This window comes from Saccostrea cucullata, unplaced genomic scaffold (assembly GCF_032062105.1).
Source record: "Saccostrea cucullata isolate Sc308-1 unplaced genomic scaffold, CSIRO_AGI_Scuc_v1 ctg1567, whole genome shotgun sequence".
In the NCBI taxonomy this organism is placed as follows: domain Eukaryota; kingdom Metazoa; phylum Mollusca; class Bivalvia; order Ostreida; family Ostreidae; genus Saccostrea; species Saccostrea cuccullata.
The window spans coordinates 109,958-137,756 of NW_026926165.1; the positions used below are offsets into that span (position 1 = coordinate 109,958).

Genomic DNA, 27,799 nt, shown 5'->3' on the forward strand with positions numbered 1-27,799 from the left:
CATGATTATTATGTCTTCAACTCTGCATGCAAGATTAGTATGTTTAATTTCCTTCACTTGTACTGTATACTGGGCTATTATTGCCCCGTTATTTTGGTCCTTTTCAGCTTGCTTACAATTTTGCCCCATTTTAAATTCACCGAGTCAAAGTTCTGATTAAGAAATTATACAGTGTTCTTTGAATTCACCCCATTTTTAATTCGCCCAGTTGTGTCAAGGGTGAAAGGGGCGAAAATAAAATGGGGGCAAAAATTTCCCTGTATACAGTATATCTGACATCAATGATGCAACTTAAGTGATATTTTTAAATGTTAATTAATTATGCCAACATACAAGTTATGTTAACACCATATGCCACCATACTTCAAAAAATTATACAATAACATTTTATCTAGATCTGTTTGATTTATAATATGTTTATCAGGACACAGAATTAAGGAATAATTCAGTAAATAACTTTATTGTTTTATGATATAAGGTGTAAGGTGCAGTAAATATTAATTCTAAGCATTTACATTTCTTATTTAATGTTTTGGTTCTGTGTGTGTATTGAAAAACAATAAAAACATCATGAACAATCCCATACAATTTTTAAATATCTGAAATCTATTTATAACGTGAGCAATGTGCCGCAGCTGATATCTAGACACACTCTAGAGTTTAAGCTTTAAAATGAAGGAGTCTGGAGAGGAAGATAAAACGAATTTGTTTAAGATAAAATCAATTTGCACACGAGGAAAAAATAGATATATTTTAGTACAAGTTCCTGGTAAAACAATTGGCTGTATTCTGTATTTAATCCTGACTTTGGCCTTAGACCAAGTGATGTTAAATCTATAGGCTTTTTTCCAATCCATGCTCTCCAATGATATATAAAGCTGAGTGTTATCCTAAAATGTTTCTGTCAATACACAGGCCTTTAGATCGCTTGTAAAAAATTGAGGTGTTTTACACACAATTTTTTTTCAAGCGGCCCAAAAGCCTGTGAGTCAATAGTGGCATCGGTACTATTTTTTCAATAAAATCAATCACTGACATAGCTGCAGATCTGTAGCTCTCCGAAAAAATAATTTGACAGACCGGAGAGCTACAGTCCCACCCATTGAAAAAAACTTTACAAATGTATATTTATTGCGCACAAAAAGTGCGCTGTTTATCGATTTATTTTTCTATGTTTTTAAAACTATAATCTCAAAATATCACTAACCATGTATTCCTCACATAATCTTTCACTGTTTCCACAACTAAACATACCTTACAGTTGTTGTTTATAGCCCTCCAGGCCCCGAAATCGAGATCATCGAAAATTTTGTCTGTTTATACTGTCATTTTGGTTCGTAAGATAATTCGGCCCAACGCGCTTCGTGTAGATGTACTTGATAGAAGAGTATGGAATTTTTTGAAATCTTATTTTTTTTTGCATATGGTTAGAATTTGGAAGAATTGATCCATACACACGCGCAACTTTTTGTGCGCAATAAATATACAGTTATTTTCAATGGGTGGCGCTGTAGCTCTCCGGTCTATCAATATATTTTTCGGAGAGCTACAGTTCTGCAGCTACGTTTAGGCATTCTCCATCTATTGTTCGAACTTCATACGAAATCTTGAAACCTGATGAATACCGGTATATCCAAATTATATGGCATCTTATCATTGCCAGATACTGGTACTCTCCTTTTTATCTAAATTAACTCAAAACTATTTATGTTTGCAATCGACCAACCTTTTATCTTGACATTCAACACCCAAATCTATAGAAACCTTTTTGTTAGGATACTTCATCAACACACTGCTTACTTGATCTCTTACTAATATTATCTCCCCCCCCCCCCCCCCCCCCCTTTATTCGATATGAACTGTCGTAGATGAGGACATAACTAATAAATGTGAGGCTGTCAAAAAACCCTTTAAATTAACCACATTAATCTAACCATATATTTCGTTTTCGTCTGTATCAGCCGTATATTGCACAGGCGCCTGACGTTACTTATTTTTCTTTTAATAAAAAAAATATACACATACCGAATAATAAACAAGGTACCCATCGAAACCCGCCATCTTGGATTTTCGAAGTAGGTCATCACTTGTATTTTCGTCTGAAACTCCGTCAAATAAATTCCCTGCAACCATATTCTTTCTGTAGCCAGTCTTTCGAGGTCTAAACTTACGGACACTGCAGCCAGGAAGGCGCATTACACTTGCAAATATTGAAAATCCCTCGTCAAACTCGACCTACTGCTTCAACATTCCGAGAAATCGCCAAAAGGGGGCCGGAAGTTTACATCAATATGCTAATGGGAATTCCGTATTTGTCAGTTTTGTGGTGGATCTAAAGCGGGGTGTCATAATTACTTTGAAATTTTAATGAATATTTCGATTATAGAAATGAAAAAAATGCAAAATGGGAAAAATAAAACACTTCTTATAAATATACCTGTAAAATATACTATATTAATCTATACAGGTCGTTGCGTTCGAAACAATTTTGAATAAAAGAGAGGGGGGGGGGGTGCTTAAAAAAATCAATAACAAATCATCTAGAGTTAATTGAATCGTTTTCAAAAAACAATAGACTGCAAACCATCCAGTTATATATATGTATACATATATACATGGCATATGCTTAATTGAAAAAGGAGAAGGATCACACTGAAAAAAGGATATGTAATGAAATCAAATATAAGCCTATGCGAAATGTATATGTATAATCTGTCACCAAGAAAAAAATAAAAATGTCGCCATGTCACTACTTTATTGCAGTACATAAAATTGCAGATCTCAACATTCCCTGGGATAATTTTTGTGTGGACCCCCCCCCCCCCCCTCACACACGTGCGTACATACTTATAAAGTCAATCTTCTGCACGGATAGCGCTCAATCAGGGCATCAATAATGACAGTGTTATTAATTATATTTAGTGCATGTAAGTAGGGCCTTACAACCAACTCAATTTGTCTCGAAAATGTTCATTGATCAGCTAGCATGATCAGGCCGATCTTCGACATTTACAAAATAATAATCGCTTTATTAATCAAGATATATCGAAATTATTTTGAGAGAAATAAAAAGAATGTTCTTACATGTATATTACGTTGTATTATTGTCTGAAATATTGTGTTTGGAATAAGTACTAACTTTCGCCGGTTATTTTTAAAAATAAATCGCACAAATATATTGACCAATCAAAAAAGGGCTTTCCCTAAGAATTTCAAGTCGTATGTAAACTTCCGGCCCCCTTTTGGCGATTTCTCGGAATGTTGAAGCAGTAGGTCGAGTTTGACGAGGGATTTTCAATATTTGCAAGTGTAATGCGCCTTCCTGGCTGCAGTGTCCGTAAGTTTAGACCTCGAAAGACTGGCTACAGAAAGAATATGGTTGCAGGGAATTTATTTGACGGAGTTTCAGACGAAAATACAAGTGATGACCTACTTCGAAAATCCAAGATGGCGGGTTTCGATGGGTACCTTGTTTATTATTCGGTATGTGTATATTTTTTTTATTAAAAGAAAAATAAGTAACGTCAGGCGCCTGTGGTATATTGTGTTCAGTTTCATTTTTCAATAAGAAAAAAATCTAACCTTCCGTTAGCAAAAAACTTTTAGGGTTAATCTTTTTTTAAATTAAAATTTCATAAATATTGATACATTTTCTTTCAATTTTATATTTAGTTAATCATAATTATCCTAAAATAAAGTTCAATAAAAAGGAGGAAGAACTATACACATCACTGAGTTTACGAAGTGCATGTGGCATTACAAGGATTTATAAATATAATGAGGGGAAATCCAAAATACCAAAACCTAAGAATAGAAACAAGTCATTTTTTTCTCCCGGAATATTTAACCATCCTGAATGAGGCACTGCTTGATTAACATGTATACAAGTGAATGCACATGAAATATTTTACACAAAATGTTCCTGTAGAATACATGTACCTATGATTATTTAATCAAACATATAATTATTTAATAAAATATAATTTTCTTAACTAAACGAAATAATGCATGAGTGTACGTCTCGATTATTAATACGTTTGAAATGGGCCCATTTTTTATGCAGTTATGATCAGCTTAAATATGACGTTTATACTCGTGGGTAATAAAAAATCTATTGCATGACTACATGCATGTTTTTGTAAGCTAAAATGCGATAGCCTTTCTGAAGAGGCACATAGGTATTGATCATGTAAGTTATACATACCATTTAACACAAAAGTTGTTAGGATTGTAGATCTATAATCGATCGATTTCAGTGAATGGAGATTTTTAAGTTTTCCCTCCCACATCTCCGATCACTGCATGCTTTAGAGAAATAGTTCAAAAAGTCTTAGATCGCAACCATATATACATGTACACATTCCTACCAACAAATAATGGGAAATTCCAACAATTGTGCCTTGGACAGTCCGACCAAGGTGCCTGAACAACCAATGTGATTTCCCGTCCAAATTCAATGTGCATCATCAACTAAAAATAACAAAAATTATGCATATAAAAAGATTGCATTCTTTGTTAAATATCGGACAATTATTATGAAGTGGCATATATATACCCGAAAAGGAGTGAGGAACTTAAGGAAGGCTGCATACAAACTTGCAGCATGGACACCACGTGGAGCTGGCTACGCGCCAAAATGTTTCGCGCGGAAATACTAAGCAGCACGTGGCTAAAGGGACTTAATTCATATACAATCTTCGTAACGTTGGAATAAACAGAATAGATCACCCTATTTCTCTATCGCTTTGTATGTTTAATTATGTGTAAATGTAAGCACACAGCCTACATATCACGAACACATTTAACAGTTACAGAAGTATACTGTGTCCCTTTCTTTAACCGTGGTCAAATCCTTGATTGATTGATTGTATATTGTTAAACGTCCCTCTCGAGAATTTTTCACTCATATGGAGACGCCACGACTTGCCGATGGAGAGTTGCAAATTTTTTCCTAAATTCGGCACTCAGCGCAATTGAGCAAGGAGGGATCTTTTTCGTGCCAGCACCTACTGCGACACGGGACCTCGGTTTATACGGTCTCATCCGAAGGACCGGTCTCCACGTCCCACCGTGGGATTCGAACCCGCGACGTAATTAAAGACTGCACCACGCCATGAAGTGAATGCCAGTGCTCAGTCAAAATCGGATTCAAATGGATGAATTTTTTTAGCTCGTCAAAAGTACATTAATTAATGCTCTGATCCCATGAGCATGATTTATTTACCGGTTAATGTAGGGTTAAACTTACCACTGACTTTGAGATGTAAACATCTTTACGTATACATAGTATAAATGTGGAAAGTTTTGATCAAAATCACGTTTTTGAAGGGGCTTTACGGATCACATGCACTATGCCCTCCTATTCCTTTTGCAAGGAAGTTTTTGCATGGGGGCTTCTGATTTTCAAAATTTCACAATTTCAGTCTAAAGTCTAAATTTGGGGATTTTTGTTTTTCGTAAAAAGAAACAAAGCTATTTTGTAAATTATAAACAGTCCATCAAGTTTCACTGTCATTGCAAAGTGTCATGAGACAATCAGATGTCCTAAGAAAATTAATCTTTTTTTTAAATAAACACATGTTAACTATAGAACATCAGATACTCAGTGGTTCTCAAATTCGGCATACTGGTCTTTGTCGACTCGTTATATACCCCATATTAGCTCGATATTAAAGACAGTATAAAGCTAGAACCTGTCACATATCTTTTATACTCCTACTGCCACAAGAACCTCGGTTACGCGCCATCAAGTCACAAGTTCTCGCCGTAAACATGTAATATGCAGAGGTAGCTGTTTTACTAACTATAAAGCGAACTAAAAGTAAAAAATATATAATGACAAGCGATGACTTCAGTTTTTAGCTCACCTCAACGAAATCACCTATGTGAAGTGAGCCTATGCTATACCCCCGGCGTTAGCGTCGGCGTCCAAGGTTAAAGTTTTGGGAGTTAGTTCATTCCCAAGTAACAAAAAGCCCAACCTGAACCAAACTTGCATGGATGATGCATCTAGGGATGTACACTACCAAATTTGCCTCTGATGCTAGATATGACCTACATTAAATCATGCAGATGAGTGACTGGGTTCAAGTTTTTGGAGCAGGTCCATTCCCAAGTACTTACAAGCCCACCCGGACCAAACTTGCATTGATGATGCATCTATAGGGAAGGACATTATCAGACTTGCTTCGGATGTTGGATCTGATCTACATTTTCCAGATGAGTGACCAGATGAAAGTTAGTTTTGGCGGGTCAATTCCGAAGAAATTATAAGCCCTACCTTATAAGCAAACTTGCATAGATGATGCATCTAGGAATGGACACTTTTAGACTTAAGACAGATGAGTGACCAGGTTAAAGTTTTTGGAGCAGGTTCGAGTTCATTGCAAAGAAATTATAAGCCTTATCCGAAACAAACTTGCATGGATGATGCATCTAGGGATGGACACTTCTGGACTTGCTTCGGATGGTGGATCTGACCAACATTTTCCAGTTGAGTGACCAAGTTAAAGTTTCTTGAGCAGGTCAATTCCCAAGTAACTATATATAAGCCCTACCCATACCAAACTTAGATGATGCATCTAGGGATGGACACCACCAAACTTGCTTGTGTGTTTGATGTACTCAGTAACCTACTTTTTTCCAGTTCAGTGACCAGGTTAAAGTTTTTGGCAGGTCCATTCCGAAGAAATTATGAGCCCTTCCTGAAGCAAATTTGCATAGATGATGCATCTAGGGATGGACACTACTAGACGTGCTTCGGATTCTGTATCTGATCTTACGGATTACATTTTCCAGATAAATGGAAAAATTAAAGAGTTAATAGAATTGAAGTTAAAAGAATTTCAACAACCCTCTATAAAATGTCTATAAAATGAAAATTCTACGGTCGTTATAATGACATTTGCAAATACATGACTCATTTACAATCTCTCATTGTGTCGTATTTTAACTAACATATTTCACACTATTGTTTTTACACAAAAAATTGACAATATTATGTCTATGCTTTCCTCTCTTAGGTATCTGATTCCAAGTTCTGGAATTTCCAGTGGTTCGTATTTTATGCCCTGTTCATAAATGGTATTGTTGAAAAGATCTTTGAGATCCAGTACTTTTTGTTAAACGTATATGCAAAAGAAATTAATGCCACTTTCCATTTTTTTTTTTAAACAAATATTTATAATTTTTGAAAAGAAAATACATGACTAGTACTTCTTCACAACTAAGGATATATTTTGCATGATCAGTCTATGAGTGTGAACTCCTGAAAATGTTCATATATCATACTTTTGGATTCTCAAGTTTATCGTTCTAAGCATTGTGACTCTAGAAACTGAATACTCGTATAAAAGCTATTCTACAATCCTTGGTCAAGCATCTCTTTTTAAACACAATGTTAAATTTTAAGAATTTTTTCCATCAAGAAAACTATTTCCTAAAGATAAATCATTTCCAAAATTCATAACTAAAAGTATGCAGATGTTTGTTTATTACAAAAAAAATCAAAGTTGGAACACTTTTATACATATAGATATTTTAATTATAAGTAAAAAATTTTGACAAGAGCCATGAAAAAGAACTAAGGGACATCGACCATCATAAAGAACTGAGGGAAACAAGCCATCTAAAATAGATGTATATACACTTTGAAGTTTTTAGACAGGGAAACCATGATAGAGAACTGAGGGATATTGGCCATCATCAAGAACTGAGGGACATCAGCCATCATAAAGAACCGAGGGACATGATAAAAAAACTGAGAGACACCAGCCATGATAAAGAAGCAAGGGACATCAGCCATCATAAAGAACTGAGGCACATCGGCCATCATAAAGATATGACCGACATTGGCCATCATAAAGAACTGAGGGACATCTGCCATGATAAAGAACTGAGGGACTTTTGCCATGATAAAGAAATGATGGACATCGGCAATGATAAATAACAAATTCAAGCAAAGTCCAAAGCTCAGGTAACAGATGTCTAAGTAAATCTGTTAAAAGTTAGCTTGGATCTTACATCCAGATCGATGCAGGTGCCAATTTTTATCAAGTCCACCATTTCAATTATCAAAACTTTAATTTGACATGTTTTCTTGAGCTAGGAAGTTTTCTACCAAATTACATTAAGGTGGTATATTCACTGTAAAACCAGGAATACTCTCTCCTCTTAGGTATCTGATTCCAAGTTCTGGAATTTGAAATGGTCCGTGTTTTATGCCCTGTTCATAAATGGTATTGTTGAAAAGATTTTTGAGATCCAGTACTTTTTGTTAAACATGTGTATGCAAAAGAAACTAAAGCTACTTTCCATTAACTTTTTCCTAAACTACTAGTAATTTTTACAATATATGAAAAGGAACTACATGATTAGTACTTCTTCACAACTATATACATATATATATATATTGCATGATCAGTCTACGAGTTTGAAGTTTGAACCCCTGAAAATGTTCATACATCAACATTTTTTGATTCTCTAGTTTGAAACATATCATTGTAAGCATTTTGACTCTAAAAACTGAATATGTGAGCTATTCTACAAGCGTTGGTCAAATATCTCTTTTTAATCACAATGGTAAATTTTAGAATTTGTTGCATCAAGAAAACTATTTCCTTAAAATAAACCGTTTCCAAAATTTATAACTAAAAGTCAATTAATACAAGTATGCAGATGATTGTTTATTACAAACAATTCAAAGTTGGATCACTTTTATACATACAGATATTTTAACTACTGGTATAAGTAGAAATTTTGACAGGAGAGGACAATGGAGCTAAGAAAAACTCTAAATGGATGTATTTACACTTTGAAGTCTTTAGACAAGGAACCTTGGTTTCTCCTTGAAAGGCATAAGTTCCAAAATTGTTGATGTTTTGTAAATTTAGGGAAAAATGGTCTAATAGAGAAAAACAGATTGAATTATCATCCAAGCACCAAATGTGTAGCTCAATTGTCCCCTCCTGGGCTCCAAAAATTACTTGATTAAATTAATTTTAAGTTTTAATGAGTTTAAAATTTACAATCATTTTCTTAACAAAATTAAGTTAAAAAAGATTCTTTCAGATCTTGGTTGAAGTCATCTTCTCATCTGCAAAAAATAATAATAATAAAACACTGTCTACTAAAACATTTTAAAAAATATTTTTAATATATCTGTTTAAAGATGAGAAAGAAATGGAACATTACTTTTTAAAAATTTATCCCCTCCATCCAAAGAAGTGTCAGAATGTTGTAACTTATAAAAAATCATTATTGATGGCTGATTGACTGCCTTACTTCAGCATATAAAATATTTAGAGACACCTATGAACTGATTCAATTATCTTGATTGTCAACTCAATGAACCACTAGTATCACTTACTTTAATTGCTATCTTCCTTAAAATAAAATACAGATAAAGAATGGAGAAGGGAGATGTGATTAATTACATTTACTACATCTATTTATTACATGTAAAGTAATTACCTACATTTATCCAGAGCAGCAGAAACACAGCTTGATCCATCTTCTTAATTTCTTCATTCTCTGAAATGCAGAGAGATAAAACTCATTATAATTTTGACTGTCAATTTCCACAAAACACAGATGTGCTTTAAAAATTTCTCTTGATGTCCTATATAATTTGCTCTAAATTTAAACTTAATGTTTAAAAAAAACAACATACCCCTATTTTCTTATCATTCATATTTACTGTGTTTTCCTCCATCCTTCCTTCATTCATATTTACTTTGTTTTCCTCCATCTTTCCTTCATTCACATTTACCTTGTTTTCCTCCATCCTTTCGTCATTCTGAAATTTAAGAAATGCAATCTCAACAAGAAATGTTACCCATAAAAATAGACTTTATTTGGTAATAAGAGTAATGAAAAATTACAAAGTTATAGTCTGGACTTAATGTCAATTATCAGGACAGCTGAAAAGGAGGATGTATTCCCAATCCCTAAACCTGACTTTCCATCAAGTCACATAAAGAAAATGTATAAATATATTCTAACAATCCTCAACCAAGTAAAAATAATGTAAATAATATATGGATGGAAATCGAAATTGTCATGCTGTAACATATGATCTTGGCAATTATTCCAGTGGCAGATTCAAATCAAGGATCCATACCTGGAATCACTATTAATATTAATTAAAACTAGAACAAATAAGCAATCTTTACTTTTAACTCTGACCTTTTTTCAAGTAATGTGCTTTACTTTTACCATTCTCCATTTACGTATAGTGAATATAACACCTTAATTTTGTTAGAAAAAATTCCTAACTCAAGTTTTAAACATGTCAAATAAAGGTTTTAATAATTGGACAGGTGGACATGATAAAAATGGGTACCTGGATCAACCATGATGTAAGATCCAGGTTTAACTTGAACAGGATTACTTAGACATCTGTTACCTGAGTTGTGGATGCTGCTTTAATTTGTTCTTCATCTTTGCAGATGTCCCTCCACTTCAACGCTGCTGTTTCTGACACAGGCATGGACTTCTTCTGCTTCAGATATCTTAAGCGGCATAATCTCCCTCTCATCCAGTTCTGTAATTAATCAATGTTCCGAGTTGTTCTTTGTATGCAATTAGCCATCAGTCTGGACAACAGCAAACTTACATTTCATCACCCAATATTACTCTTTAATATTTAGAAGGATAATTTGATCATGTAATTTATAAATCAAACAAAGGCACCACAAAGCGGAGCATCTATGTAAAACAAGGCAGCATTTAACACTGATCCCAATGCTAATTATGTAATAAACACACAAACATAAAAACTAGATAGCGATACTTTATCCCCTCCAACTCCGTTGAGGGTGGATAGTAAGCTAAAAACCTTACTTGTATTATGAGTGCATTGTGAAGTTTTCTCTTCGCTTCACAAAGCGGTGCATAATTTCTGAAGCATCTATGCATCTCTGTTGTTTTCTTGGTAAACTGTAGCAAGTATGTCAGTTTTTTTATCACCTGGTCCTACAAAAGATTCTCCGAGCTTTATACTAGGAATGAAATGCAAATTAGCTAACCAGCTAACTACAACTTATTCCAATTAAAATAAATATGCTTTAAAATACAAATATGCAAATGTCTATACCTTGTATTATTATTAGGGATGTCAAATTGGTCAATTTTGAATACTCGGTTCATCGAATAAAAAGTGTAAATAAATATGAACAGTTAATTGATAAGTGTAAAACATTGTAAACTCTTGTAGAAATAAAACCGATGGGAGGTTACCTGCAAATGCGTTGTAAAAATTATACTTTGTAATTTAATCTAACAAACAATTTACAGATAAAAAAAATAAAATGTATGGTTCACAGTGTTTTGTTTAAAAATAATCTGTTCGGTTATTTAATGTAACTCTTTGGTGCGTTTCACGTCCAAGTGATAAGTTGTCTGGCTACATGTACGGTATAAACTTTTATCAAGCTAACAGAGATTTATACGATCTTGTACTTTTTGATGATTGCATAAAATTGATGTAAGTTTGGAGCAACAATGGACATAAGATTTTTAAAGCATTTGCCTTCAACCATTTGCATTAATTGGCATGTAATCAAACGCATCATATCAACAATGCACGTCAATATGTCTGTCTCTTTCCCCGAGAATTTGGCTTCTTGGAAATTGACAAAATTATTTGATTTATTTAAATATAATGGACCTTAAACGATGTTCGATGAAAACAAATAATTAAAGACTAAACGTTTCGAAGGTGAGAAAAGCCAGGTAGGTACGTAGGTGTTTGGTCACGATAATTACTGTATAAACAACAGGCGGTAACGGTCATTTAGAGGCGTAGGAAACCTAATTACTGTATGTAGAAGTGCAATGAACATTTTACGTTTTAAAACCGATGTTTTAATGCATTATATAAGCTTAGAAGTATTTAAAAATATAAATAACGAGTACCAGTTTTAGTAAATACGTTGCATCGAGTACCCGGTTAACCTTGTATCCCTAATTATTATATAAAAAATTTTTTCTCTAAACCAATATTATTATTTTTGTTGGCAAGAAAAATATTTTTACTTGGTCTAACCTTAAGCATGACGCGCTTGATGTGAAAGTGATTCTCTAATATTCGTTGTAAGATTGCTGTAGCTTTTTGAAGTACCCTCTGCTTCCCTCCGTCCAGAGAATCTGACTCAAATAGTATTATAGCCTGATTCATTTCTTCATACATACATTTCGTCTTGTATTCTCTATAATATGTCTGAATGGTAAGAGCCGCACCTTTCATAATTAAGAATTTCTCTCTTTCTTTGGCTGTCATTAACTTCCCATGAATTTGTCTCTGGATTCTAACTACAGTCTGTTTTATGTGCTTTGCTTCTTTTCTGGCAATGTGACCTCTAAATTGGGCTTGAATGCGAATGGCTGAACGTTTCAAAATAAGGAACTTCTCTCTTTCTTTGGCTGTCATTAACTTCCCATGAATTTGTCTCTGGATTCTTACTACAGTATGTTTTTTGTGCTTTGCTTCTTTTCTGGCAATATGGCCTCTAAAATGGGCTTGAATTCGGATGACTGAACGTTTCAATACTAGGAACTTCTCTCTTTCTTTGGCCGTCATTAACTTCCCACGAATTTGTCTCTGGATTCTTACTACAGTCTGTTTTATGTGCTTTGCTTCTTTTCTGGCAATGTGGCCTCTAAATTGGGCTTGAATGCGGATGGCTGAACGTTTTAAAATAAGGAACTTCTCTCTTTCTTTTGCTGTCATTAACTTCCCACGAATTTGTCTCTGGATTCTTACTACAGTCTGTTTTATGTGCTTTGCTTCTTTTCTGGCAATGTGGCCTCTAAATTGGGCTTGAATGCGGATGGCTGAACGTCTCAATACAAGGAACTTAATTCTTTCTTTGGTTGTCATCAACTTCCCACGAATTTGTCTCTGGATTCTTACTAGAGTATGTTTTATGTGCTTTGCTTCTTTTCTGGCAATGTGGCCTCTAAATTGGGCTTGAATGCGAATGGCTGAACGTTTCAAAATAAGGAACTTCTCTCTTTCTTTGGCTGTCATTAACTTCCCACGAATTTGTCTCTGGATTCTTACTACAGTATGTTTTATGTGCTTTGCTTCTTTTCTGGCAATGTGGCCTCTAAATTGGGCTTGAATGCGAATGGCTGAACGTTTCAATACAAGGAACTTCTCTCTTTCTTTGGCTGTCATTAACTTCCCACGAATTTGTCTCTGAAGTTGAATGACAGATGCCTTCAGACTTTTGAATTTTTTCTGTGCCTGATACTTTCTGACATATGACTGTACTTTTATTGCTGCAGCCTTAAAAACAAATAATAAATAAAATATAAATAGGATTTTGATGAAAAAAGTTCCTCTGGATATACTGTTACTGAGTATTTAAATCAACAAGAAGTCAATTGGACATTAATCTCACTATTTTTAGCTCTTCTGAGCCAATGGCTCAAAAAGCAATTGCTATGGCCATTGTGCACTGTGCGTAAACTTTTTCCACAATGGGCCATATCTCAGGAACCCCTGGTTGGTCATGTTTTGTAATGTTCTGTCGAGACTGTAGCTCTACTGGTTTGTACTTATAATAAAGGAAGAGAAAAGTAGCAGTTGGGACATAAAACTTTATAAAAGTAGGAGTAGCTTTTAATAAAATTTTACAGAATTTTCAATTTTAGTTACCATGGCAACATCATTCACCAAATCAAAAACACAAAACTGATAATTATGTATCTCAGTATTGTCTAATTGCATGCCAAAGTATATTGAAATCAGATCAAAACTGTAGAAGGAGTAGCATTTTAAAAGTATTTCACAGAAATTTGTATTTTTTAGTAACCACGGCAACATCGTTCATCAAAATCAAAAACTGATATACAGAATTATGTATCAACGTGTAGTCTATTTGTATGCCAAGTATATTGAAACCAGACCAAAACTGTAGGAGGGGTAGCATTTTAAAAAAAATTGTTTACAGACAGACAGACAGACCGACAGCTGGACAGACAGACGGACGGACGACGGACGCATTACTATAGCATAAGCTCTTCTGGTCTCTGACCAGTAGAGCTAAAAATACTGGCTGCAGAAAAATCTTCTCAAAAACCACATGGCAATGAGTGTGGTCTCAAGGTCACTTTACAGTTGGCCAAAAATTATGTTTTGTAAAAACTTTGATACTTTGTTTACCATAAGGACCAGAATTATGTAATCTTGTCAGTAGATGCATCTAACAACCTCATATCAAACTTTTTTTTAAATGATAAAGGGGCATATTTTCATTATTTTGCACATTTGGTCATTGGAGAATGTCATCTGAAAAGTAGATCACCAATCCATGACTTACATTTTGAACTTTATGGCTAAACTTTTTCAAAACATTTAAGGTCATTAATTGAATTCTGAGAGGTATAGGATTATGAAATAACTATCTTCTATTTTGGTATTTGGGACCGTTAATGCTGACGCCTTTTTGTGTCGCTTTCACTCTCGTTAATGCTCGTTTTACTGCTTCAAACATCTGTGCATTAGCCAATCAAAACGCGTTTTACAAAGCAATTGCATTAGAATTATTAATGTTGGGGCCATAAAATATATTTATTCAAAAGAAGGTCAGAGTGACATACCTTGTGAACTTTGCAGGCATTCAATTTCAAATTGTTTTAAAAACATATTTTGGACATTTTTAGGCCTATAATCTTCAAACTTTGTCAGTTGATGCATCTTGGGTCCTTAAAGTATGTCAACTGAAAAATAGTTCACTGACCTATGTTTCAATTTTCAGGGCTGTAATTAAAAATTTCAGGAACTAATTTGCATATAATCATGGAGCTTTCTCAATTTATGTATCTTAGATCCTCACAGTATGTCAGCTGAAAAATATAGGTCACCGTTACCTACTGTTGTGTTTTTATAAATATATTTAGTTAAGGATATCGTCTCCTTAATCAGGAAGGATAACCCCTTAATATAGTAAAAAGAAGTTTAAAATTGAAACCTTTTCATGCAACAATTTTCATTTTATGCATGCCAATTATTTTTTTTAATTACTTTGAAACATAACTTATGTTGAAGAATTAATTTTTGAAGATGAAAAAAGACATTGAAGTTTGCATGGGTATTATTTTCGAAAATACTATTAATTTTACACAAATCAGCTCAAAAAGGTAAAACTCACTTCTTTTCTCTTGTAGAAGACTTCATCTCTCTGTTAAAATAAAAAAAAATGTGGTGACAATTAAATGTACATCAAAATGAATTTATAACATAAATAAAGTTATATCTGAAAGATTAGATGGTTTACAGAAATTTTAGGTACTTTATATAGGCTTTCTGTTATGGAGATTAACAGATACTTTATGGTAATTTTAAGTACCAGTACTTTAAATAGCTTTCTGTTAAGAATATAAACACTCAGTCTGATACTTTATTGTAATTTTTTTAAGTACTAGTATTTCATGTAGTTTTCTGTTCTCAATCCTCATACTCACCAACATTTTCTCTATGAGGAACTGCCTTATATCCGGATGTTTTAGGAGCTCTTTCTTGAAGTGATACTTAACTCTTGCAAAAAGAATCTACCCAAGAAGATATCATATAAATTCATTAAACCAAATAAGACACACTGTGACTCAGTAATATTTTAAGTAAAATCAAAGGGTCATCATTCCATTACTTACACATTAAGAAATGCTTTCTTTTTCATGTGTTTAAAAGAAATCTAATTCATAACTTTGAAAATTATCAATTATTTTCTCAGGTTTAAAATTTGCAAGGCAAACTTTGACGAAAAAAACATTATAACAATTTGATTTAGAATTGTTTTTTAAAAAAATCTAAGAGTCATCTCCCTTATCAGAAGAGCGGTTAACCTTAACTGATTGATTCTGTGTGTAGTGTAATAAAATTTTAAAGCATTATTAATTTTTAATTATATTCAACTGATTGTAATAATTTGGGAATAACTATCTTCTACTTTGGTTTTTGCGACCGTTATTGCTGATTTAACGGTTGCAAACCGAGTTTTACCGGTGACACATAAGCGGATCCGGTAAAACGGATGTTTGCGACCGTTAAATCAGCTTTAAGATCAAGATCTAGTAAATGAAAGATGCCTAAAGGAAATATCAAATTTAAGAAATAAATTCCTTTAATGATTCCCCTTACCAAAGTAAAATTATTGCAGCAATATTGCCGCTATATTGCGGCAACATTGCAGCAACACATTTTTGTCACCAGAAACAAGCTTTTTGGGTTAGTGAAATATCACCGCTAGCGGAAACAACTTCTGGTAACATTCTGGCAATACCGCCGAAAAAAAACTTTCTGGCAGTATTGCCAGAATGTCGCCAGAAAATATAGGATTACCCGATAGGCAGTTGTGAGCATGCTCAGTCATTTACTTCCTCTTTTTAAATAAAATGGAGGGAATTCAAAGGCAAGCATGTTTGCTTCATTATTGAATGGTATCAAGTTAATTGGAGTTGTTAATTGTGTACAATAGGATTAGACATGATAACTAGTAAGACTGAATAATGTGGAATAACCAGAAAAAAAGAATTTCAGCAGTTTCCATGGCATGTCCTTTTGAAAGAATTATAGGAATGTCTAACTCTGTTTTCATGTTATATATATCAAACTTGGTAAATCAAAACCATATTCTTTTTTAGATGAATGATTCTATGGAGATAAAATAAGAAAAATTATATGTATTTCAACTAGTGTTTGTGATGCATGTGATGCATGTATACTATACTTGTATGTCTATATATATGTCTATATATATCATACCACTGTTGCAGGAAAAGATGAATGCATGTTATCAATTAAATGCACGAACATATACGAGGGGTTATCAAAAAGTTCGTGGACTGAGGCGATAAAATCAATACTACGTGGTCTGTGCTTTCAAAATTTATGAGGAACATAAAACAATAAAAAATAAAGAGATTTTGGAATTTTAAGCTTCATACGTTCATTATTTGCCAAATTATTATAAAATAAAATTGACGTTATATGATCACCCGGCGCTGTCGTCGTTTATTTTTATGACGTCCTAAAACGTCATATTTTTCAAAGTCCGATTCTTCTACCCCATACACTTTTCTTGATGAAGTTTCCTGGAGTTGAATAAGGACTTAAACCCGTCTTGTTTGTATGACATGAAAGGCTGCTTTCAATGCATATAATATTGCATATGGATTTATACATTGGGAGAGTTTCTTGCTTGATTGTGCCAGCACAGTCTGCTTTTTGAGTTCAATATCTACCACAAATATAACCAACGTCATTTTTTGACATGATTGACTTTTCATACCTTGAGCACAAATTGAAATTAACTGTTCATTCCTTTTCTCTCGGAATCTATTTTGGCATTAAAAACAAGTCCTGTGGATGCATTTTATTTTCCTATAGCCAGATTTAACATTTTCTAGGTGTATAACAGTTTTTTTTTCAGGCGCAAAACTTTATAATATGTTGGAAAAAGAACCCCCTCCCCCCTTTTGACGTCATTTTAAAGCCCTTAATTGTTTGGACACTCCATACAAAATGTACGATAAAATCTAATAGAACTTACCGAATGATGTAAAAATTGCAAATTTTACGGACTAAAAACGTCCCTTCACAAACCTTCATTATAAAGGAGTTTTCCTCAGTAATACCGAGGGCGAAAAAACGTCATTTTCGAGGTTGCGCCGCCTAGACAAACCATTGCTTACAAAAACATTATTAATTTTGTTAAAAAGAAAATCTATGATTTATGGTTTCTTCTATAGATAGAAAAGATGATGCTAACTAAATGTTTTAAAATTCACTACTATACCTAAAGCGGATTTAATTTTATTGTGGCAGTCCACGAACTTTTTGATAACCCCTCGTATAATTAATTTATTGCATAAATCTGAATACCTGCAAGAAAATAATGATTCTGTATATGTTGGAAATTACAAACAAGCTATATATTTTACATAATACTGATTAATTGGCATTGGGGAATATGTGATGGGCAGCTAATTAAGGTTATTTGAAAATTGATGCAGAGTTGCTGGACATTTTCACATGCAGTGGCATATTAATATTTTTATATACACATTTTATTATGTGCCCGGATTTATAGATTTTTATCGCACCACAGAGAATATTAATTCTCCTTGATATTGTCTTATTCATTGACATATCCAAAACATAAAGCTTTTTATTCACAAAGCTTAATTAGTGGAACAGTAACAGAATACATGTCCACTACAAATATTATTGCATGAAACACCACCATGCCAGAGATATACAACTAAAATATGATAACTTAATTTGGGTTGGACCTCTGATGAGTGGCAGACCCTGAACATTCCTAAAATGTGCCCGAAACACCGATTCGGTGAGGTCCCTTGTCGGCACACGTGGTGCCGGGTGGCAACTTTATTTTACACTGTGATCTTGGTACCTCGTACCCCTTGCCACCCTCCCGTGTAAAAATCCAGATCCGTGTGCTATGTCGGTTGAGGCACGTGTCACCATTATTGGTGTTCCGGGCACACACTATATTTTAAAACTTCTTTAACAAACTGAACTTTCTAAATCAAAATAGCAAAATATCATTTATTACATGAACTCCTCTAATAAAGTAAAATACTTGCGCCAGATCCCACTATAGATCTGCCAGAACCAAACTAAGTTTAACACAGAGGACAGCGAAATATACAATACACAATCAATATATACGATAGAGTATTGTCTTGCAATCAAACACTGCGCCTGTCATCTATAAATTAAACCAAAGTCCACCATCCACAAACACCTGCAAGGGATACAAAAACCTCATACAGCCAATTCTCAGGCTGTCAACTTTGTAACTCACACCAATCCCCCACTTCCCTTGATCTCAGCGGAAATTGAAATTCACAATTTCACATGGATGCTAATAAATCAAACTCAACACCTATATGCAGCTCGGTCACATTTCAATAGCGGGGAATTACGCTTAATTAGGACGTACCCCCCACAAAACTACAAAAACACTTTTTATAAGATCCAAGTGTCATTAAGAATTCTGAATACACAACAAAAGTCCACAGGTCTCCGTAAATCCACCAAAAGCAGTTTTATCCCTCCATTGCTACATTGGAATATGGCAAACATGGATAACAATGACATGGAGATGACAATTTTTTGACGCACAGCTACCCTACACCGGGCCAAAAACAAAAGGACACACCATATACATGTACGATAGTGATCCTGATCTGGACCTAAACGAAACAACACTCGTCGCATCAGCGAGTAAAAGTGAAGAATACCAAAAAATGGTGGAGAGCACCATCAAGGAAGTTGACACTCTTATGTTTAAAAGACACAGAATCGCCACCATCAAACATTGCATCGACCAGGTGGACACCGGTGCGGAAAATCCAAATCTACCCGCCTTCCTCAGCTTTCAGATAAACTTTACAGCAAGCTGTGATGAAGTTAGCCAGGAAATATTTAAGGGCATCATCAAAGACCTCCATCAGAAGGGGCTCAAACTCATAACCACACTACAAGAAAAATGTGCACATATCATCCGCGAAAAAAACGAGGAAATCAAGGAAAAAGTAACCGAGACCAAAAACAAATTAACGATAAATGATCGTGAAGCGGGCACTCACCGGGCCAAATTCTTTTCTGACCTGGAAGTTCTCAAACAAAAGTGGACTGAGAAGATAAATCAATACAAAATGCGTGCACCCGCTAGACATAACGCCCAAGGACCAGCCAGCCTAGACCATTTCTAGAGGACGTGACAATGCTCAGAGAATATCCAGGACCGCCCAACCGTCTATTATCCAAGAACTAAGGAAATTGACCAATATGCTACAAGATCCAACTCATAAGTGACATGATTAGTTACCTGTCATATAATCAATTGTGATGGTTGAACGCCATATCTTACGTGTATATACACGGGAAATTGATATTGTTGGACTGCTTATACATATAAGATCTACCGCCATATCAAACTTATGAACCATTTAAAGAAGAAACGTTTATTGTACATTGAGCTTATAAACTTAAAACAAACATATTTTGTAATGAAAACCTTAACATATTAAAATATATGTACAAAAAATAGTTAACAGTCACAGTCTATCTCCATCTTCAACTATAGGTATGGTTTGGCATATAGTGCATAAAAAGGCGTTTATTGATATAATCACCAAAACAAGGGAATTTACAATTACAATTGCACAATGTGCGCCAACTAGAAATTAACCTGACTGCAACATCTACAAGAATTCTCAGTGTCACTCTTAACCTCAGGGTTTGAACATACACCATATCCCCATCCTGCTGGACAGAACCTATACTCTGTCCCGTAACAAGCTTGAAAACAAACAACATAATCATGCTTTTTACCTATTGCATCAGGCAGATATTTACAGATCTATACTGCAACTAAAAAGTATACGCATGCCTGCCGGTGCCCCTAGATAAAGCCGCATGTCAGTCTGCGCGATTGAATTTCACCCCCAGGGAATTGATCATACCTTGTTCAATTAGCAATCAATGCAGAAATCGGCACTACGCTAACATGCCTAGCAGGAGGCTCTCCAAAACGCAAAAACAGAAAAAATATAAAATAAGACGAGCGAACAACAGAAAAGCTCGCAATATCAGGCGTATTAAACGCCTGTCAGAGAACACTAATAACAATGATCTCTCAGATTATACTCTGTCTGAAGCTGAAAATGGATTTATTCCCACACCAGGGACGCAAAATATGACAGAATTTGATCTGTAGCTTCAATGAACTAGCCAGGAAAATGAGATGCAAGATACTCTTTCATACAAATGAGGATGATAAACAATTGCATCCCTTATATATCAATACGAATTATAATCCCGGCAACACAACGTGCACAGCTTTAGAAAATTATTCTATGCAACCAAAATGGAGCTATGTAAAATCCACTTTCACAAATTTAGAGATAATTTAACAAAAAAAGAGCGGAATGCGTGACCAGTCTCCGAAACGAGACAAACATTGTAATAAAAAAGGCAGACAAATCTACTACTGTTGTAGTTCAGAACCGCACAAATTATGCAGCGGAGGGACTAAGACAATTAAATGACGGCATTCATTACGCCGCAATTCACAAAGACAGAACACATGAAATACACGATCTGATCAACAAGATTGTATGTGAAATGCAAATCAATTTTACAGTATTCACAGATTTCTGTCGCAGTCCCTTACATTCCGCCCTGGCAGGTTATACTTACTACCTAAAATACATAAAAATTTCTGACATTGAAAACTTCAAAGGGGCCGAGGCCCTGCAGCGTGGAATGAGTACAAAATCTCTCAATGCGCCTTACATTAGCAATATAATTAGTACAAAAACAACACACATATGTCAGAGATACCAAACACTTTATCAGCAAAGTTGTGCATTTGAAAGAAGCTAGTTACCTATGATGTAACTTCCATGAAAATGGAACTTTTCTGCAGCAAAAGCACTCACAAAATTGAAACAAACTGATTTTGTGAAATATCAAATTGTTACAAATTCTGTTAGAGAACAATGAATTTGAATTTAACACCTGTATAAAATAACATTGTTATAAATTTGAAAATATTATCAAAAAATACAATCATAAAAACAAAATTCTGCCCACTTTTACAGAGATGACGGGTTTATGGCAATCACAGAAAGTTTGCAGTTTTTTGAACTTGCAAATCAGGAGCACAAATTGAAATTTACATACAATATTCACTTAAACGAGACTGTGTTTCTGGACACAAAAGTCTACAAAGGACAGAGATTTTAGACTTTGAAACTTTCATCAAACCTACAGAAACAATGTATCTGCATCGCAGCAGTGCACATCCCAATGTCTTCAGAGGATTTATTAAGGGGGAAATTATCCTCTAAGAGGAACATACCCACACAAAACCAAACAATTAAACAGTTCAAAAAGACTTATATCAAGGGGGTAAAAAGAGATGGAAGTATTGTTTCAGAAACGCAAACAATTAATAGACAGGAATTGCTAAAAAATAGAGTTTGCCCTCTGTGCTTGTTACATTGATCAGAAAACTGGGGAAAATATTGCAAACATTGGAAATTAATTCAAAAGGATAAACAGTGTTCTGAGTTTTTCCTATGCCTCTATCATTGGATACAAGCGAAATAGAAACTTAAATGAGCTCACTCGAACAGATAGCATATCAATTAACAAATCAGACAATCCGTGATAGCGAAAAGCATGCAAAGCGATATCAGGGAACAGGTGGCTGTCAATTACCCAACACTCCAAACAAACAACCAATGCGCTGTCTCGTGCCACGTGCATTAACTCTTCCAGCGCGACTATGAGACGGTCGCCCCGCCCAAAAAACGAATCTCAACTGCAGCTCTATTTAAGAGCCATTCTCTGTACCACAAAACAAGACGAGCAAACAATTTTCCAGAGAATATTAATTCTCCTTGATATTGCTTATTTTGACATATCCAAAACATAAAGCTTTTTATTCACAAAGCTTAATTTGGAACAGTAACAGAATACATGTCCACTACAAATATTATTGCATGAAACACCACCATGCCAGAGATATACAACTAAAATATGATAACTTAATTTGGGTTGGACCTCTGATGAGTGGCAGACCCTGGAACATTCCTAAAATGTGCAAAGTTAAATCGGCACACGCAAACAAACATTCAACTAATTTAGGTCTTTAAAATGATAAAACAAGAACCTTGGCTGTGACCAATATGCTTAAAATAGATTTTTTGATCCTTCGACATTACCTTTGAACCATGAAAGATCGCAACCTTGTATTTGGTATGCATTCTCCACTAATTATGCTCTTTCAAATGACACCAAGGTCAATGACCTTGTGACCTCTACTGTGATCTATATGTTAAAAATAGCCTTTTTAAATCTCCACCATAAATTTTGAACCATAAGAGATAGAGACTTCATATTTAGGATGCATATTCCACTAATTAAGTTCTTTCAAATGACACCAAGATCAATGATCTTGTGACTTTGACTGTGACCTATACTAGTATGCTAAAAATGGTTTTTCAAACTTTGTTGTCACTTGTTTCAAAAACACATCTTTTTTCAACAAAATCTTTTCAAAGAATAGCATAAGCTTAAGTAGCTATTTCTTACTGACTCTGTAGCTTATTATGCTATTGATTTTTATATATGTTCCTCAGCACAATTTGTTAATTGTTAGACTGATAGATAATTTTTTCTATTGAATACCAATTTATATAAGTAGTACTGCAGTGTTGCCCCAATATTGCTGCAGCAAAACCTGTAATAATACATGTACTGCAATTGATTTGCAGCAATATTGCCGCAACACCCTTCTAATTTACATACGAAAAGCGATATTGCCGCAATATTGCTGCAATATACTGCCAGAATGTTGCTACAATATTGCCGCAACACTTTTCTGGCAATATATCTAATTTACATATGAAAAACGATATTACCGCAATATTGCTGCAAAGAATTGCCAGAATGTTGCTGCAATATTGCGGCAATAATGCCAGAAGATGTTGCCAGAAGGTGAGTATTTTGGTAAGGGTCTCCATAACCTTAGCGCGGTCAAAGAAGGTGTTTCGAGGCATAATATGTAGGTAAACAAGATGAAAAATCAAATTCTAAAATGTCATTTTCAATGAAAAATTTAGAAACCAATCATGAATATGGGAGTTTTTCCATATCAGACAAAATAAATGTAGCCAGATATTGCCTACAGTCTTTCTGAAATCGGTAATTTGTATGTCCTTGGCCTCTTCTTTAAATAATGACAAATTTAATATAGGTATCCGGACTACTTTTCATGTGATTTCATATGGAATTGAATGAATTCCATGAAAATACTTCATTTTCTATTGCATAAGAGCCGTAAAGTATAGGAAAAGAAAGCTGAAAAATGATTATGACGTCATAATGGATCTAGCAGCAAAAAGGTAGTCTAAAGTCGTTTACTAGATCTTGATTTTAACAGTCTCAAATACCACATTAGAAGATAGTTATTCCCATTCTATTGCAATCTATGCATTTTGTTTGTTATTTACATCTTGTTTTGTTGAGCTTTGTTATATGAAATATGTCGCGGAGCGCTGTGTTTTTGCGTCGCTCTATTATGACGTCACAATAAAAAGCTTTCATTTTCGTTAATGCTCGTTTTACTGCTTCAAACATCATTGCATTAGCCAATAAAAACGTGTTGTACAAAACAATTGCATTAGAATATAATTTTACATACCACAGCCCTGTCTTGAAGAAGATCGATGGAAAATGGTTTTCGTCCATACTTTTGTGAAATAAAAACAATGACGTTTAAATAGCAATAAAATAACATTGTTATGAATTTGCAATAATTCAAGACTATCTGATTAAGTTCTCCGTGTTTGTTGTTAATAATACATACCTTTAGTATTACAAACAATTTCTGTTGAAGGCTTTCCCTGATGTCTTCAGGGAAAGTGTTCATCTCTTTGTCATAAACTTCCCAGAAAAGGTTCTAAAAGTTAGAAAAAGAGATGAAAGACAAGATTTCTTTAAAAAGACTTTGTTGATTACATCGATTAAATTTTGGGCCGATTTCATAAAAAGTATGTACAGTAAATAATACTTATAATAACAAAGTGCTAGGGATGGTAATTTTTTTTCTTGTTATAAACAGAATTTGTCAAATCTGTTTAATTCACAATTTAATTTAAATTAAGGGGAAATTACTTTGATGAAAGCGTTAATTCATTATACCCGGTAAGTAGGTTTGCTAAAAGTGAGTTTTACTGTTAATAATTTACAAACCTGGGATGATTCCAAAAGCCTAACTTCATTCTCCCCTTGTTTAAGCTAGATTATGAAAAAGATAATGTTTTGAATTAAAATACAGTTGCTCAATTTCATGTAACTCAGTATTATTTCAAAAAAGTTATTTTTCTTCCATGTGTTAGAAGTTCAAATATGAATAAATACTATTCTTCGGTATCTATTTATAAAATACTGTCATGTTCATAATATTTTAGAGCACTGGGGATGGGGGGGGCTACATATTCATTATTAAAGTTGCTGAAAAATATGCTTTCAAAGTCATATTTTGCCATGGGAAACCCAAATCGTCTGTCCATTTGATAAAAATCACAAGACAGGAGGTGCACAATGGAACTACCGTATACCCAAGAAGTCAGCTGCAAAAATCGAATTTAAAACAGCGAATTCAAATTAACCGCTTTAAGTCTTCAACAAAACTGTTTCTGGTCTGCTTTAAAACGGGGCTAAATTTGTTATCAAAACTAAAGGGCGAAAATAACATGGGGCAAAAATAACTTTGTATACAGTAAGAGGTTTGCAATGGCATTTATGTTTTAAAAATTTTGCGAGAGTCTCGATAAATTTTATTCAGTGCTAATGGAGGAGTTGCAGATAAAAGATGGGTACCCTCAACCTCCGTTACTATACGCACCAAAACTTTCAAGCGAGAGTATGAATTTTGAATCACAGTGAATTATATAATTATTACCATGTCTGATACTTTCAGGAGCTCTGCAAGTACATCTTCGTACACCTTGATAAATTTTTCGTCTACCAACTGAAAAAAGATCAAATTGATACTAAAATACAAAGTATTGCTGTAGACAAAACTTACAACTATACATGACACCCCCTTCACCCCTAGCCCCCCCCCCCCCCCCCAAGCATGATATTACATCAATGATCATTGCATGAATCATTTTGGACTGAGGTTCCTTAATCTTAAAAGAATTTTTTTTGAATATTTTTGTTTTCCTGTTATCTTTTTGACACTATACATATAAAAATGGAACTCAAAAATTTACCTAACTTGTCATTGGTCATTTGCATTTTTTTTGTTAAAAACATTCTGATCGTACACACAAGTACTCTGAAGTTGACAGCAAAAAGAATGCTTGAATTTCTGATTTACAATATCTATCATGTCGTTTTTGGAGACCAGCAACAGGTCTTCCAACAATCTATTGGAATTCCCATGGGTACCAACTGCGCTCTGTTATTAGCAGACCTATATTTTTGTATTCACATGAAGCAGAATTTGTGCAAATTATGTATGAAAAGAAAAAAAACACTTGCTGTGGCCTTCAGCTCAATATATAAATATATCAACGACGTATTGTCAATTAACAATGGTAATTTCCATTCTTATGTCGATATGATATATCCCGGTGAGCTTGAGATAAAAGACACATCTGTTTCTTATCTAAAAACCAAGCTCTATGATAAACATGATGACTTTGACTTTTCTATCGTCAACTTCCCTTACTTATGCAGCAATATACCTTATGATTTTTGAGCCCATGGGTTCTTGAGAAAAAGATTTTTTAATGACCCTGCCCTATTTTTTTTTTTTATTTCTTGATTATTAGTATCTCCCATTATAAGGGGATTGGCCCTTCAATTTGACAGTTTAAACTCCCCTTCAGCCTAGAATACCGACTTTGTTTAAAATTGGTTCAGTGGTTTTTGAGGAGAAAATGAATATGTAATAGTTGTGATACAGATAGTTTTAAAACAGACAACATTTGTTCCAAAAACTTCCAGCTCAGGTGAGTTCAAAATAGGGCGGGATCTTTAAAAAATCTTGTTCGCCAAAAACACTGGACTAGGAAAGCTGAAACTTATATGATTCTAACTTGTCCAAGTCATGGCCTTCAGGAAACATAAAGGCAAAATCTATTTAAATCTTCACAAGAACCACTTGGCCAGAATAGCCGAATCTTATAAAGAAGCATCCCTGGGTAGTGATTCTAGCTTGTTCAAAAAATGACCTCCATGTGTAGGGTAGCTAGGGAATCCTGTGTTTGTGTAGATTTTGAATTGAACATATCATGACCCCCTGGCACTCTCTACCATCGGCTCATACAATCACTGAGAAAGGAACGAAAGACAATTCTGCACAGGAGATTGGACCTCTGGGGGTTGAGTGGGGTTTGAATAAGTATGACAAGAATGAAATCTGGTGAAGAACAGCAGGACCAAAGTATCTCAGGTAAGCATTATGGCCCATGGACCTCTTGTTCCTTTACCAGTCCATTTTGGGTATCCTTGATCCCAATATGTAGTTCCAGTTTAACTAAGATCTAGTAAATGAAAGATGCCTACAGATTTATCAAATTTGAGAAATAAATTCCTTTAATAATGCTTTACAACTAGCTTGGTCAAATTTGGTGGGGCATAATTTGTAGGTAAATAAGATGAAAAACCATATTTTAAACTGTCATTTTCAATGAAAAATTAAGAAAACCATGCAGTCATGAATAGGGGAGTTTTTTTCATATTCGACAAAGGAAATTTATGTATCCAGATTGCCTGCAGTCTCTCAGAAAACGGTAATTTTTATGCTCATTGCATCTTCTTAAAAATAATATCTTTAATACATGTATAGGTATCGGGATTACTTTTCATATGATTTCAAATTGAATGTCATGAGAATACCCTATTTTTTTACGTAATTCTGCTCAAGCCGAAAAGTACGGGAAAAGGAAAGTTGAAATTGATTATGACGTCATAATAAATCTAGCACCAAAAAGTTAGTCTAAAAAGTCATTTACTACATCTTGACATTAAGAATGTCATACTTGTCAATATATCAAATGCAGAGTACACGGTAAACGTAGATACATGTAATATTACTTACCACGGTCTTTCTGTAACTTTCCAACATAATGTTGACTTACACAAACTTCTCACAAACGAAACCTTTTGAGTTCTAAACAAAGTCGCTAAGGTTGTGATGTTTTATGACGTGGAGTATTGTCATGTCATTGTGAC

At 34.3% G+C, this 27,799-nt stretch overlaps 1 protein-coding gene across 1 annotated transcript; it reads right to left on the bottom strand.

Annotated features, from left to right (window-relative positions):
- Positions 1-9,477: 9,477 nt before the first annotated feature.
- Positions 9,478-27,751, bottom strand: LOC134270970 (abnormal spindle-like microcephaly-associated protein homolog). The gene is made up of 12 exons (XM_062753236.1): positions 27,666-27,751; positions 25,515-25,583; positions 24,803-24,847; positions 24,417-24,509; positions 24,252-24,299; positions 15,472-15,558; positions 15,159-15,188; positions 12,047-13,291; positions 10,843-10,974; positions 10,406-10,543; positions 9,671-9,796; positions 9,478-9,531 (listed from the first exon to the last, which is right to left on the bottom strand). Exons 1-12 carry the CDS (start codon positions 27,690-27,692, stop codon positions 9,478-9,480), a joined length of 2,094 nt encoding a protein of 697 aa, XP_062609220.1. The 5' UTR covers positions 27,693-27,751.
- Positions 27,752-27,799: the final 48 nt, after the last annotated feature.